Raw genomic sequence first — 16,303 nt, 5'->3', positions numbered from 1 at the left:
ACGCGCGAGTCGCGCGCCTCGCGAGTTTACGGCTCCGGCGCAGCGCGCTGGTGAACCTCCATTATGATTTGCGGTAATAACTTTGCATCTTTCACACCGGAGACCTGAAATTCGCGGCGAGTCGCGCTAAAACACCGGTAATAACCGGGTTCCATTGTCTCGAGGAGCAAGGGCCCAGCGTTGCGAACCGACGATTGCTTCGACTTTCGTCGAATTCGTTTTAATTGCGTTCCCCGCGACGATAAAGCGGCACGAACGAAAGGGGGGGAGCGGCGAGGAGTAACGATTACGAGCCGGTAAACCGTAGTTTCGCAAAATAACGATGTATTTGGCAACCGAGGCGGCCGTTCGGCGACAAGGCACTCTGGAAACTTAGCGAAGCATGAATTTCACGGAGCGTTCGTGTTGGCTCGGCGCGCCACCGTTCGATCGCCTAGCTTGTCAACGTGTGAGCCAATAGCGTTCCCTCATTATTTCCCATTAACTTTTTGCCCCGCTTTGTTTCGAAATTGTTTTCTATTATTCCGCGCGGTTCCGTTTCGAGAATTATGCCGGAACGCTTTCGATTTTACGAGCGACCGGCCGACGTTCGGGCCAATTAAAAAATACGCGTGTTGACCGAACTTGGATTTCTCATTGATTCATGCGTTGCTCCCTGTCGCGGGTAGTTATTTTATTGGTCGTCCCTGCGTAACGGTTCTCGAAATTAATTCAGAGATGTTGCAACGTGCGCCAGTTAAAAATAGGTTCGATCGAGAAACTACTTTTGAATCACTGTCGCAGAGTCCGGTTACGTCGCGGTAAATGTCACCATTAATCCCGTAACCATAGGTTTCACCGGAGCAGGAAGAAGCCGAACAGTCGAGACGCACGATTTCCTGATCGCTTGACTGTGTATCATTATATCTTTATAGCTCGTAAAGATCTTCGAAAAAAGAATGGGAATCGAGGCCTTCATAAAAACTCATTCTCTCTTGTGTTATTTTTGGGATATGCAAATTGTGTTGATCGTCACGTGAGTCAATATTCGGGTGTTCTTCCTCAGATTAGTTAGATACCTTACTTTCCCTACTTCCGAACAATTATCTACTCTTGGAAAACTCACAAGACGAAATAGCTGAGTAGAATACGTATACAATAAAATTCTATTTTATCTCAGTTACATTGTTTATTTTCGAAGAGCTAACAAGTGTTAACTTTGCTAACTGACACAGTACAGATCATCCTCAAACCTAAGGAAACATTAACGAAGAGAAAATCTCAGCCTCGTGATACTTTTCACCCCTAATTAACGTGCGATTTTGCTCTTATATTCCTAAATCTACCGATCACTTTCATTTCAAAATTTACTCACTCTTCGCGGCCCACGGTTTCCCATCTCTAAGAGATTTCAAAAAGAATTCCAGATCCCTATGGCACTCGGGCTCGAGTTTCCCCGGCACTCTTGCCCACTTGAGTGGATCGTAGAGATCGGCCAGCCACTGGATACTGTTCGCCGTCCTCTCCAGCTTCTCCTTCATGAAATCAACGTCCAGATTCTCTTTAGCTATCGCCTCCTCCTTCTCGTCGCCAGGGCGATCAGCAGTTGCGTTCAATTTCTCTGACTGGTTCACGATCGGCGCCTCATCCTTCACCTTGCTGAGCTTCAGGATGTTAGACTCCGTCCCATTCACCACCACGTGTACTAGGCACCAGGAAACCACTAGCAGCAATCGAACAAAAACGACCGCCATGCTGAATGACCCAAAAAATCGATTCTAGGCGAGGCTCGTTGAGTGTTATCCTCGAATTCCTGCCGTGGGGCGCTTCATCCGGACGTCATATCAGGGTTCCCAGGATCCTCTGGTCTCGTTTCGTCGGTTCCCGGTGATTTTCAGTTGGTCAGCAGCCTAATTCCTCCAGCATGCTTGAACGCGCTATTGGATTCGATCGTTGGCGCGAGCCAGCAACGGTACTACCGGCTGTTTACGACTCCGGAATGAGACTCACTTTCCTTTTTCACCGGCTGCCGATGGTATATCGCGAACGCTCGCCAATTCAGGCTGATTTATGCGTCGATTTCAACCGTGCCGAATGGATCACTGTTTTGCAACGATTTAGACTGTACGGCGGTGTTGCGATTCAAGTGAAAACGATTTGATACTTGGCCGAATGAGTTAGAGATTTTCCCGACGGTTCCGAAGAGATAATTCGACGTTGATCGTTGGGACAGTTACCCGCGACGCCGATCGATCGCAGAGGACAAAGGTGGACGCGCGCACACGAGGCTAAGGATCACGCACTGAATGAAGCGAATCGAGTTACCAGTCGTATTCACCCGTGGACACCGGTCCCCCTTTCTCCCGGCAGTACACTTCGACGCGGTAAATATATTTCCTTCTTCGGGGGCCCCCGAACCGACGCTCCATTGCGCCCCCCCTCGCCGTCCCCCGAAACCCTGCAGCGAATCCCCGGACGATCCGTTCGCCCCTGGATCCTCTCTCCTCATTTGCGAAATGGTCGTACCCACGTTTCACTCTCGACGCTCTTGAACGTTGGAACAGCTTGCTCGTCTGTTTCGGGAAATTAACTCGTTCGCTACCAGCGTCGCATATCCGCGACGATCAATGGTTCGTATTTTGTGCAAGGAAGAGTAAATTACCTTCAGGTGTATTCTCACCTAATATGGTATTGCACGGAAAAGCATCGTGAAGCTGAGATTCTTCTTTTGTTCATGTTTCCTTAGGTTTGAGGCTGATCTATATTAGGTCAGTTAGCAGAGATAGCACTTACAATACGAAGGAAGTCGTGGAGATTTTTTTCCTTTGTTATTATTTGTATTTTGTAAAGACGATATGTTTTATTTAATAATGTATTATCACTACGGAGACTGTTATTGAACAAAATTCTGGTAGCGAGTGGATTAAATTCGTAAACATGGCGGTACATATGCGCCTTGTGTTTAGCAATCCCTCGTGCAGGGGTGAAAGTTCTGAATTGAATATAATGGACACGGGTGTTTTTATCGGTGATCGGAAAAGACACAGGCGTTAGAAGGAATAGAAGAATTCTTATTCTTTTTGATGAATTATAGGTGATGGTGTAGCTTTGGAGATATACCGCTTGGAAAGAAATTGCAGAGGTAGAAGGGGGTGATATGTATAAGCTGTAGTTAACCATTAATTCCTCTGTGACGGCGAACAATTCACTACAACACATTTCACGCATCCACGGACACAAGTGAACGCGAGAAGTTTACGATCTAACGCTGAACGCATTGCAATCATCGATACGATTTTCTATTTTTCTTATTCGTAACACAAGTTTCGAGAAGACGCGATTGAATACATAGTCCCTCGAATAAGAAACACCGTCTGGCTCCATTAAATTCTATTGTCCCAGCGTTTTACCGCTCATGGAAATCCTTAACAAGCAATAAACTCGCGGATACGCGGCGGCCAGGTAATAAAGCAAACTGGCTCGCTCCTCCTTTCGATTTTGCCTCGGTTCAGGGATCGTAATTCGTTTCTCGCCGGAATTACCGTAATCCGAGAGCCAATCATTGGCCGTTCGGGCGGATTGTGCGTTCTGGTTCTTGCGAAAATCATCGGCGTTCCACGGCACGGTTGTTAAGCGAGGATGGCCTCGTAATACACGCGGTATGCCGTGGAACCTACCCGACGCGGCGGCCAACACCTAGATTCCTCGTTTCTGAATGCAAATGGTTTTTCCTTCGTTAACAATGTTTGCAGAAAGCCGACCGCGGCGTTAAACTGAATTATTGCTAGGGTTACGAGCCGCGTAGCCGGCGCTCGCCGTTACTACTTAATCGCGGCGCGCTGGCTCTTACGGCGTGGTTTCATTCCAATGAATAATACCCGCACGGTTCTCTCGCAAAGCGATTCGACAGCATGGCTAACGAATATTTGATTGTTCAAAGCACTTGCAATCGAAGGAAATGAAGTGAATAGCTAAACCGGCTAACTGAATTTTGAGCCTTCCATATAATGCCTACTGTTTCATATCAGAGATTTACTTCTTGCCCTGGAATTTCATTTAAAGGTTTGGCGAAGTTTGGCGCGAAGAATTTTGTTTGTGAAAACAATCTAGTATGCCTGACGTAGCAAGATTATCGATGTGTAGGACGTCATTGACAATTCTGTTATTCATATTAGAGATAACTATTAATGGTTTGCTATCTGAGTTGACATTAACAATTTCTTATCATGTTTCATTCTTATTAAATCTCCATTTTAAATACAGTCTTCTTAGGATTGAGGCATTCGGTTCACCAATAAATCATCTCGATGCGCTGTCAGCAATTCCGGTTGCACAGAACAGACAGCCGATCTCATTCATCACGGAATAAACGATGAAATACTTTCAACCGGTGCCGCGTATCGACACATTTTCCAGAAATTGTCTGCCAGTGTCTCGAACGTCGGCGAAAATAAAATGATGGAGCTGAATAGAGGATCTCGTCGATACCTATCGAGAGACAGCGACATTACGGGTAACCGCGCTTCACTCTTCTTTCCTGTTTTATCCCGTCTTTCCCTAGTACAACGTTTCACCGGGTCGGATGTCACTCGAATTTCAATAGAATTCGCGCACCGATTCGAAGTAGCGCGACGAGAGAATAAGGGTCAAGGATTTTTCTTGGGAGAGCCGGATGAGACGGTGGTCAGCGTTTCGGAGCGAGCTAACAATTTTTCCGTGGCTCACGACTGATCTTCTACCCCTTTCTCCTCTTCCTTTTCCTGTCTGGCCCCTATAAAATGCACTGGGACGATTTCCAGCCCTCTTCTCACCGGGTATACGATGCGCTGCACTCTCGAGAACCATCGGCGAATCCGGGAAACAAAACTAACCCTTTGTGTTTGAAAGTTCTTTTAGGACTATTTACTACCAACTCAAACGTGCTTGTTCAGGAAATAGCGAGTAACAGTCCGTTTCGAGTAAGATATTAATAATATTGTTAATATTTTAATATAAATAACCTTGAAAATAATGATTTAAATGACACTTGCGATAATATTTGTTGCTCGTTATGGTGAACGAGTGTTTTACGTCCAGTTTTAATGGATTCACTTTCTTTGTGCCATAAGCTTTATTTTTCTTATTGTTTCTTTTCTGTCGAAGAGTTTCTATTATTACATTTATTACTATTAATATTCATATGGTGCTTCTTAAGATAGATAGATCAATGCAAGGAGCTAAAGCAATTTTCCCGTTTGTTCGTATCTCAAACATTCCGTGAAATTAATTAATTAAGGCAAATGTCTAGGTATGTACTTCTTTCTCCTCGCGTTTCCACCGTGACTTTTCATCAGCGATCACTCGGATCTTCGAGGAAAAACGGTTAAACGAAGTGGACAAAGTAGTTGCTGAGACTGAACTCCTTTAACAGGAGCAACGTTATAACCACTTTTGATTTACTTCCGGAGTCTTCTCAAATATTTCTCTATGAACTGTACGTCGGCATATGCGTTCCGACGGGACGTGAAAGGATTCGAAACTTCTAGGTACAAACTTTCCAGGTGCAACCTCAGCATCGTAGCTGTGCTGTCGAAATCTCGTTTATGAGTGATTCAGGTAGCGGGAACTTTATTGATTGCAATTAGCTCGATTGAAATGCTGGCAGAAATAACTCTCAGATACACAGTTAATTTTTCTTATCATTCTATATGGAAGAGCTCTCATCTTGAAGGAATTGAGAGTTTTTCGATACCCTTGGTCACACAGTATCGAAGACACAATCCTTCATCTTCCATGAAATACTCAGAGAAACCTATGATATTCTCCTTTGAGTCTTTCGATTCCTTCAAGTCCAAATCAAATATTATTTCCTTATTATCAATTATAGTGCATTGGAGTAAACATAAGCATAAAATGATCCTGAATCTTTCCCTCTTTGTAACGAATGATAATCATTGAAATAATTTTGTCAAATCCAGTTTTGGACAAATTATGGTGCAGGGGGTTAAAGTATCTAGCTCAATAAACTCTAGCTTCCAACAAATCGATAAATAAAGTAGAAATTTTCAAAGAACAATCACTGATCGGAACGAAACGATTACTTACCTACCTAATAAATTATCTAATAGTTCTTTTCCATCCTCCCAAAATAAAACATTGAGAATAAATTAAAGACCTAATTAAAAAAACGACAAAAAATTAAAATAGTCGTCCATACTTCCGGTCACATGATCCCGAACCCCGTACATTGACTCAGGAAGGGATGAAGCACGCGCGGAGACCTTCGGCACCGCTCGCGAACGTCGTGTCGGATCGTCAGAATGCGTTTGCGCCGCATTTTCACTTTTATTCGTGGTTTGCGTAACCGGTGCTCGTGGCTGGCGTGCCACTCTCGGTTTCGCGCTCGGGAAGCTCGAAAGTTTCAACGAATTTCTCGACCAGCGCCCACCCATCTTCCGTCGGTGCTTCCCGAAGGCAGCGGAGAGCGCTCCGCGCCACGGAAACCGCTTCCCTTCGGGGAGATCCGGTTGTCTGTTACGCAACCGTGCTTTCTACGTGATCGGACGTGCATACACGCGCGAACAGCCACAACCGGTCTCTCCGCTCGCGAGTCCGGAGTGCCTGGACCTGCGAAGGTACTTTCGTTGACTTCGAAACGCCGAGAAACTGATTTACCCTTTACTCGAGCTGACACGTGGAATCCGAGAGCTGTTTCCCTCTTGACTTTCCGCTTGCCGATCATTTCGATTTTTCGATTGCGAAGACGTATAAACTTGTGACGAACGGTGAAGAAGATCTCTTCAATGATTCTGCTGTAATGGATGAAATCCTCTGCAACCTTACGGGACTGATATCTTTATTCCGCAAGGACCTACATTAATCTCATTCGGTCTTCTCATATTCTACTCATCATTTGATGTCTAAATTATTAGTGATTTATCTTAGATTCAATAGAAACATTATAGAATAAATCTAAATAGTCTAAATCTATAATCTCTGAATTTTCCGTAGGAAAATTGGCATACAAGGATCTAGAAGGTTCTAAGATCTAAAAGACACTCCTCGCCATTTACCCTTTTAAGGGATTGAATCGAAACTTCCAGGCAATAGAATCTCAGAAAACATTGAGCATCGAGGAATGATGGAACATCGAACACGGTCAAGCAGAAAGGATCTTCACCACATAGATCCAGGATGGGGCATCGAACATATGGCGGATGTAGCTTTGAGGGATATAAATCGTTCCTCTAGAATAAGCAACATTTTTCCTCGGCGCTTTTAGGCAGAAGCAATGATTCAAGAATGACGCGTGGCCATTCGCTCGCGTGCTCGCAACCCGGGATCGACGTGGCTCGAACGCCGACCGATGATCTCGTAAATAACCGGTGCCGTTCGGTGGCCAAACCGTGCACGAAGCATTCTTCTTGATAACAAAATTCGAGGTCGCCACGCTCACTCGCTGGGAATCGCGCAATAGAGCGGAAAAACGACGTCGAACGTGTTTTCCAGGCGACACGGTTTTCACCCGAGTAGGCAGTACCCTTTTGCCAATCCATGATCAGGTTTCAACGGGCCACGGAACGTGCCACATGGGCCGTTGAAGCCGGATTCGCAGGACGTGCGCGCGTAGCCGTCGCACGCGGAAGAGAAAGCGACGGTATCGACGGAAAACAGATTTCTATTACGATTTCCGAATGTCTGTCTTCGTTTTCACACTAGCGAGTTTCACCTCGCCACGCGAGGAATGTAGTACCGAACGCGAACCCTGGAAATTAGCTGGCTAGCCTTTGATCGGTAAGGAAGGAAGTATAATGTAGATTTTACCGACCGGATTCTGAGTTATATTCAGTTTGGTTCGTGAGATTGTTGCTACGCGGCTCTGATAAACGATGGTTAATTCTTTTTTATTAAATTTTTATTATTGTTTAAAATGTATACCGATAATTGAATATAGCGTTGTCTTGGAAGATTTTATTCTTTTAATGAGAAGCGAATGTAGTATTCGTGGTGTTATGATTTTCATACGTGATTGATTAGGTCTGTCTAACAACGGTTCCTTAGAGTGGAATTCATTTAGAAAATTGATTTTTATAAATATTCGATATAAGTTCCAAAAATAACTCAGTTTGCAACACTTCTTAAAGTTTTGGAGCTTGCTCTTTCAAGTCAGGATGGCCGAGCGGTCTAAGGCGCTGCGTTCAGGTCGCAGTCCACTTCGGTGGGCGTGGGTTCGAATCCCACTTCTGACAAATATTTTTTTTTCCATTACAGAACTGAGAGATTAATAATCACACTCTCAGCGATAAAGCAGTAGCTTTATCAGTTCACGCGTGTCGATAAACAATATTTTAAAGACACTGCAAAGCTAAGAGGCCTCTCAACTCTGAATACCAAGACTATCAAATGAATCAAAACGATCCATTTCGGATCTCTTTTTTTCCAAAAGGTACAGAAACTTTCCTTTCAAACTAGAATACAAATCTATTAAGGTCTTAATAAATAAACTTTTCTAATTTCTATCAAAAAATAAAAAAAAGCTATCGTTATTCCTAATCTCAACGCTCGAGACGAAACTAGTTAGATTGAAACCTTCTCCTGGAACCTAATTATAGAGGAAGAAGACCTTCTAACAAATGAAGTTAACCCTTGACTTGCTATAGGCTTCCACCCACGGACGGACCCACAGAATTCTAACGGCTCCTCCCTGACCTCCTTCATCATTCACGGTTAACCTCCCGCGCAAAAATCGTAGATACGATCACAGACGAAATGATAAAGTGATCGGCGAGGCAGCCACGGCAACGGTCTTAGATCCGTGTTCGACGGTGATCACGGATGCCGTGGTCGATTAGTCTTCGTTATTAATCTCCTGGGCTGGACGAAAAAATGGCCTCCGGCTACGGCGGCGACGCTTTTCCAAAGTAACGATTGAGAACGCCGTTATCGGCGGTTTCCCACGCCGCGAAAAAATCCTCTGCGGAGGAAGTGCCGCCGCTGGGCCGACCATCTTAGGGTACGTTTACAGCGAAGCCGCAATAGCAACTGAGAGAGCTGCGGGTCGTTCAGACCTGCGACAAAGTACCCTCTTTTGATGCCTTTATAGTGCAACAGTTTCAGTTAAATGGTTTCAGTCGTTTAAACTTTTACGAGAGAAAAATTATTCTCAAGGTAATGAAGCTTATCTTCAGGCGTAAAGGTGACGTGTTGGATTATTTGCGTCGTTGGTCAATTAATGGACGCTGCTTCGTGCGTTGCTTCAAAGTAATCGTCTCCGTTATAACGCGTGAACCAACCAAACAAATTTAAATACTTCTCTTATTTCTCCTCGATATTATCCGCTTTTGCCTCGAAAACGAAGCGCAATTACAGAAAGTTTAGCTTTTCTATGATCATTTTCGTAAGTGGCCAGAGAAATTTGAAAAAATTCGACAAGAATCAATTTCCATGCTACATTGTTGTCCAATGTTGAAAATATCGCTGCTCCACTGTAAACGCACCCTTATCCCGGCGATCGGATCTGCGCGGCGTCGAGCGAGTGTAATTAGTTGCGAGCAGGCGGGAATCTCGCGCGCAGAGGAAATCGGTTTGCGTACATTACGGCGAGACTCGCAGGCGCACGGCTATCGCTTAACGGTAACGATCGGCAAGGCTGTGCGCGTTCATGGTCCCCAGTCAAGTTCAAGATCTCTTTGGATACGGCCGGCCGTGAATACGGGAAGAGGTGGACGAAGGAGAAAACCAGAAGCGGAGACCGAAATAGCTCGAGGACTCGCGAGCAGCCCACGACCCTGTCACGCGGTGATATAAGCGTGTCGGACACTGTTGCGTCGATCGGCGTAATCGTCGATGAACTCATTATTGGCCCGATACTCTCGTGACGTTGCGGAAACAGCTGGGGAGAATAATTCGGGTCAACGGCGTTCCCAGAGTCAACACGCTGACTGACGAATTGGCGCTAATCAAAATCCCATACGATCGTAACGATGTTCTTAATAGAATTGAAATTGAAATGTCAGGATTCGTCACGACGCTTGCTTCCTTTCATCTTCTTGCATCTGAATGATTCAATGGAATTAGGTTACTTCGACGTGTGAATCAGAAACTTTAGCCTTAGGTCTGCAGAAAAAGTTGCCTTCGAATTCTGAAGGTAGTTAGAATGTTAATATTAACTACTAAGTGCGTCAAAATGAATACTTTGCATTTCTTTCTAGTATTATTGAAAAGATACAGATGTTGCTCTGAATTGATAAATGCATCATTAAGGAAATCAAAATGTAAACGACTCAGAATCTAGGTAACACCCTTGCAATACCTATAAAGAAATACAGAATACTCTACATATTTGACAGTCCTAATATTAAAACGCTCAATTTTGCTATCGATTCGTTCACGGAATATCCTCTATTCACAACCGTTCATCTCCAATCGGCGGGAAACAATCATCCGATCAATTAAAGCAGCAACAGTTAAGCCTGTTTTTCTCATCAGGAGGGAAGCGTTCCGGACAATGACACAGGCAAATCTCTTATGCGGATCTTCGGCGGATCGTGCGTACAGCACGCAGCGCCGAGACGGGCCTCGCGCATAAGCAAGATTTACGCTCGGTCATGCAATTAAGGTTTCTTTAAACGCGGCTTTACGAGGGAAGGAGCCCGTCTCGTCCGCGAGAAGCGGCGCGAGTGCCTCGAGATTCATCGACTTCTTGTTACCAAGTCATTGCATATACATAAGCGCGCTCATTTGCGGATTCGTTCGGTAACATCCGCAGCCTTTTTACCCGGCCGTGCGGCCGCGCTCGGCGCCGGCCCGCGTAATTATCGGACTGGAATCGTTCGTGTCGCAACGGTCGATTCGTTTTACAATAACAAACCGGAGACCCACTTTCCGGGCCGCCTTGCCGCCGTGGTAATTAATATTCTTCGGGTTCAGCGATGCGTTAAAAACGGTCAACCGGGTTACCAGGCTATCCGGCGGCCTTCCGCGCGTCCAGCAAACGCGTTTAGTTTGTACCGAACGTGCCGGACACCTCTTCAAGCGACAAGTCCGACGTTAGCACCGAAAGCCCTATCTTGACTGATTTTAATGGAAGGGAAAGCGTTTCTAAGAATTTTCTGATGGACTCGTTGATTAGACATTTTAGCGTATCTTGTCTTAGAGGCAAGACGTTACAAGTCATTTACTGGTCAATATAATTACTCCATTCTTTGCATAGTTTCAAATTTTAACTCCAAAAGAGTTCGTTAATCCTTCATACGTGTCAGTTTATTAAATTCTGGTTTTCGCGTTGAAAACTGTGCAGGAAACTCGATATGGGCAGACAAGGAGTTAGGTTCATCATTAAAGCTATCTTAGTAGCAAGCGCAGGAGGTGCAGCCACAAATTTCCCAGCTAAACAGGTTATCTGTACCCTTCAGTGCATCTAACCAGCGATTTCCAGGGTCTCCGCGGATACCCAAGGAATCTTTAACTTCAGAGAGGAAAACGTCGGTTCGGAAAGCTCCGGGTCCGCGGCTTGTACTTAGATGTCCCGCGCGCAACCCGCAATTCCTTTTGTCCAGTTATCGCCTGGCCGGAGTTCTGTGATTATCTGATGGGAATTTCAAACACCGTGGTTAACGTTGTCGTTCCGCATCGCGTTTTCGCGATGGCCTGATGATGTTCCTAGCCTTCGGCTTCCATTCGAACGGGGTCGGGAGTTTTTCTCAGTGAATCCTGCGAAATCCATGAGATCCCGGCCGATCGATCAACCGATCCTATATCGCGTGCCCCGTAATCGATATTAGCACCTGCCTCGTGTTTGATTGAGTCACTATGCCAGGATCTTCGGTACAGCTTTTAGCACGTTGATCCTTGTAATCCTTCGAAGTACAGCCTGTTATCGGATATTTTGATTCCTGGGAAGGAAAATTTTCAGCAAAACGCTGCTAGTAGCTTTTAACCTTTCGTTAATGACTTTGATTTTCGTACTGTAAGTTATCCCTTGACACATTGTAGATTTCGTCGTATAGAAATTGTAAGATTTGACGTGCAGTATTAAATGTTTGCGTAATAGATTGATACACGAGGTATTGTGGTGAAAAAGCTGTGTTTCTTGTGTATGGTTCCACTATGTGTGACTCGTGCAAAGTGTCATCGATAGTTGGTTAGAGAGTTATGAGTATTTCCAGTGAAAACACGGTCGATTGTAAAAGGTTTCTGATTCCGTTTGATGAATATTAAAATAATCTACAGTTAAGACTATTAAATAGTTTCGATTCAGTTGCATCATCTATCCAGTTTTGCCGAAGGATTAAATCAAACTGGAACATCGGTTAATAATAAATTTCCAAAGAAGTAATGCTCTGAGCGATAAATTCAGCGGAATCAGATTCAGGGGACAGACACGTTTCCATAAGTTCTCATTTTCCTCGCGGTTTCAATATCCCTAGAGTAAAGCCTAAGAAAAAGCCTTTCGATCCATCCTATCGGTCGATTCGTGCGGTCGACCCAGAGCTATCGCGCGTCATCTTGAAAAAATCCGAACAATCAGCCGCGAACGTACACGAGAGGTTTCTCCTGCGGTGCCGCGCGGCTTATCGGGATTCCAGCACGTTTCCAGGCAGTGGGATTATCTTCCGACGAACCTCAGGAGCCTTCGCTGCCTGATGATTTCGCGAGAACGACGCATCATCGATCGTACACGACTCCCCTCTAGCCTGGAAAACCGAGAATGCGCTAGCAACGCGAAGTCCCAATAAAATTAACACATTTCAATCGATACATTAGTAGCACAAGCGAATCAACAATAAAATGATCACTCCACGACTTAAAACTGTGACCAGCACTAGGACTATCGAATCACTTGATTTGATACAGCAAAATAGTTTAACATTAAACTTTGCATAATGCATCACTGAAGTATAATGAAATGAAATAAAATAGTCTTATCCACTAATTTATTTATAAATTACCGTTAAGTTGATTTCAAATAACGTCGTTCGCATCTTGTCACAAAATATTCAACGTTTCTAGTAATGAAGGTTAAGATGCAAAGATTAAGATTTCAATAGACTCAGGTTTCAGTTTAGGTATTACTATTATATCAACTTATCCGATGGGTATAACATTAATACCACGTTACAATTAATAGCAGGATTTAATTAGCATCGAATCTAAATAGCCGTTTAACCCATTTGCATATCTATGTGCTTAATTTTCCGGGTTATTATCGCCTTTTTCATGTTTCCTTACGATGAAAATGGGTTAAACGTTCGATTTATAATCCGACCACGTCGTATCGACGATTATAACGTGCACCTCGAATTCCAGCAAGGCGTTCGCATCGAAATTAATTACCGAGAAACATTGTCAGCCGATCCCGACGCGCGTTTCCTGTTTACGAGTAATCGCCGGGAGCTAGTTAGTTACGATTAGAACTGCTACTGGATGCGTTATCTAACCTCTGGCGCAACGGTAAACCCCGCCGACATCGGTGAATTGAAATTCATTCAACCGGTCGTGCGTCGGCGAGCACTGTCCGCGATTCGCGGAGGTCAGGCTCGGCTGATTCTGCCGCGCGCGCGTCCCGTGGAATTTAATCGAACGCGCGCACCCGCGACACACTGTCGCGCGCACTAAACGTCTCTCTGGAAGTAGGTCCCCTCGAAACGGAATCCGAGATACCGAAAGATCGGCCTGCCAGCCGTGGAGGGACACGTGAACGGGTAATGGACCGCTATAACCATAAGCGCGTGTGCGCGTCTTGCCTTGTATACGCAAACGCCAGATGCTACTCGACACCGTTTGAGACGGTACGTTTCCTAACACTCGGGCGACTCTGCAAAAAAGACTATGACCACGACCTTTCTCGTTAACTCCAATGGAACTCAAGCGAGTGATTTTATTAAAAACTTTGTCTCACAATAGAAATGTAATAGGTATTATAACAGTAATAAGAATGTTCGACGAATAGCAAATAATCTAGGGTTCAAGGTTTATTAACACGTTAAGCGCCATGGCAGTGGTGACTGACGATTCTGAATTACTAAAAATCCTTTAAGAAAACCGCTTAACATCCAAAGCTTCAGCTATTCGGATTCCATCAATTTTCGCCGTGGAACCGGTGAAATTCCCGGGAACCGATTCATTAGCCGATGATTCATTGAACGATACTTTTCTGCGGTGTGTCGCGAGAGGAAATTAGGTGCGTCGTCTGTTGGAGTACGATCCGCGGAACGCCGAGCCGAACCGCTACCTTTCTCGGCGGCGGATCTCGCGGAATCATGCGCTCCCAGCGTGTAAACAATCCGCGTTTAGAGGTATTGCGCATCAATCTTGATCCTCTGCCGGCGATTGCCGCTGCGGCCGGATCTCTTTCTCTCTGCGAGCTGCGCGGCGCGGTGTCTAGCGTTGTTAACAATAAATCCAGTGTTTATACGGCCCTTTGCGTAACAAGTTTCCACCGTGCAGCGCGAAACGCTCGGACGCCGGTGTGTAGCTTCCACGAGGGTCATATGTTACCTGTCATTTCGCCTTAATAATCGCGCTTCCGTGACCGCGGAATACCCTTTGCTCCCTGTGCGCCGAATGAGTATTAGCTCGGCTGTGTAGGAACTGAACAGTTTGGAGTTTATCGTGAATGGTTGAATAAATGAAATAGATTGCGTTGGGTTGTCATTATTAGGGAATTAGGGTGGTTGTAAGAGATACAGTAATCGGAATCTAAGTAATGTTAGTAGTTAATGTAGTAAGATTACAATAATTATAACTCTTGAGATAATTAACATTAAAGTAGCAGTAACTGTTAATGTAGTTGAGATGGAAATAATTGTAACTCTTGAGATAGTTAACATTAGAATAGTTGTAATTATTAATGCAGTCGACATGAAAATAATTAACTCTTGAGATGGTTTACATTAGAATAATTGTAAGTGTCAATATAGTCGAGATTAAAATAATTATAACTCTTGAGACAGCTGACATTAGAATAGTTGTAATTATTAATACAGTTGACGTGAAAATAATTAACTCTCGAGATGGTTTACATTAGAATAATTGTAAGTGTCAATGTAGGCGAGATTAAAATAATTATAACTCTTGAGATAGCTGACATTCCAATAGTTGTAATCGTTAAAGTAGTCGAGATTAAAATAATTATAACTTTTAAGATGACTGACATTACAATAGTTGTAATCGTCAAAATAACCGAGATTAAAATACCTATAGTTGGAGTAATTAAAATTAGTGTAATCCGAACAATTGAAATACTTAAAAACTAATTATTACAACCGTGTGAAGCCTGCCACAGCTCAGCCTCAATATTATCGGCCAAGAGATTAATAAGCTTCCTTAATTCTTCAAGAACGAATGCTCCGAGCAATCTACATTCTAAATCTATCGCAGTCCACTGCACGTGCACTCAGTTACAAAGCAAATACAATTCAGCGTTCACGTTCCGAAGATCACATGAAAGATTCGCCGAATTAACTGGAAGCGATATTATACTCGACGAGCAACGAAGATTAAAGAAGATCATCCGCCACCTCGTCGATGATTAAGCCATTGATCCCGGAGGGCGCGAATCACGCGGTTTACACGACGCCGGAATTAATTGGGCCACGTGAACCGAGAAAACGAACGACCGGTGGCCCGCGATCCGAAACAGAACAATGCCGCCGCTCTCTTTTGTGTGCAAATCGAACCGGGCGAGCACCGAACAAAATGAGACGACGATCCCGCCGTTCGATATCGTTTTATTGCGGCATTGTTCCTCCTAGCTGGCGCGGGCCTTTCGTTCGGCCTATCCGATGGTCGCGTTCTCGTTCCCGCGTTGCCAGCCGGTAGCTAACGTTCGCGCGAATCTCTGGTCTCGAGAATTCGCGAACAAGCTCGGAGCAAATTCTTGCAACATTCTTTCCTCGGATCGTACAAATTCTCTGACCTGACAAACTGACCGTTCATCGTTCGAACGGACGATTATGTTTTCGACGCCTGAGATCGATGGATAGATCAAAATAACCCAGAGTTCTTTTCCGATTATTGAAAAAATATAAACAATCTACAGCTTGAATTTCGTCAACTTTCTTGGCGAAAGTTTCACATATAATCTAATAGACAAATACCATTCTGTTCTGTGATATTCCAATTAACCAGTTAACTGTATTTGACGAGTATACACGTCATCGTAAAGGTTGACATGATACTAATTCTTTCAGCGATGAATTCTTTATCTTTTCACATAAACACGTAATTCTTCTTTGCTTCGTTTTGATCTTTCATTAAAATATACTCTACGTGCATTCGTCCTACGTTCGATGAGTACACACTCTATTTTTTTATTTTATTGCGCGCAGAACCAGAGATTTAT

General features: G+C 44.3%; 2 protein-coding genes and 1 non-coding gene across 6 annotated transcripts in view; 2 read left to right on the top strand and 1 right to left on the bottom strand.

Annotated features, from left to right (window-relative positions):
• The window catches only part of LOC116430546 (nose resistant to fluoxetine protein 6), a 36,637-nt gene extending 34,904 nt beyond the window's left edge, over nt 1-1,733 (bottom strand). The window contains exon 1 of the mRNA XM_031984846.2: nt 1,355-1,733. Coding sequence (XP_031840706.1) covers nt 1,355-1,733 — 379 coding nt within the window. The remainder of the gene's footprint in view (nt 1-1,354) is intronic.
• tyn (trynity) overlaps nt 1-16,303 on the top strand; it is a 171,808-nt gene that overhangs the window by 13,710 nt on the left and 141,795 nt on the right. The window lies entirely within an intron of this gene.
• On the top strand, nt 8,124-8,207 carry TRNAL-CAG (transfer RNA leucine (anticodon CAG)). Its single transcript has one exon. It is a non-coding gene; the product is annotated as a tRNA-Leu (tRNA).

This window comes from Nomia melanderi, chromosome 11 (genome assembly GCF_051020985.1).
Source record: "Nomia melanderi isolate GNS246 chromosome 11, iyNomMela1, whole genome shotgun sequence".
NCBI lineage: Eukaryota > Metazoa > Arthropoda > Insecta > Hymenoptera > Halictidae > Nomia > Nomia melanderi.
Note: the sequence above shows the minus strand (reverse complement) of the source record. Positions and strands in the feature narration are given on the sequence as shown.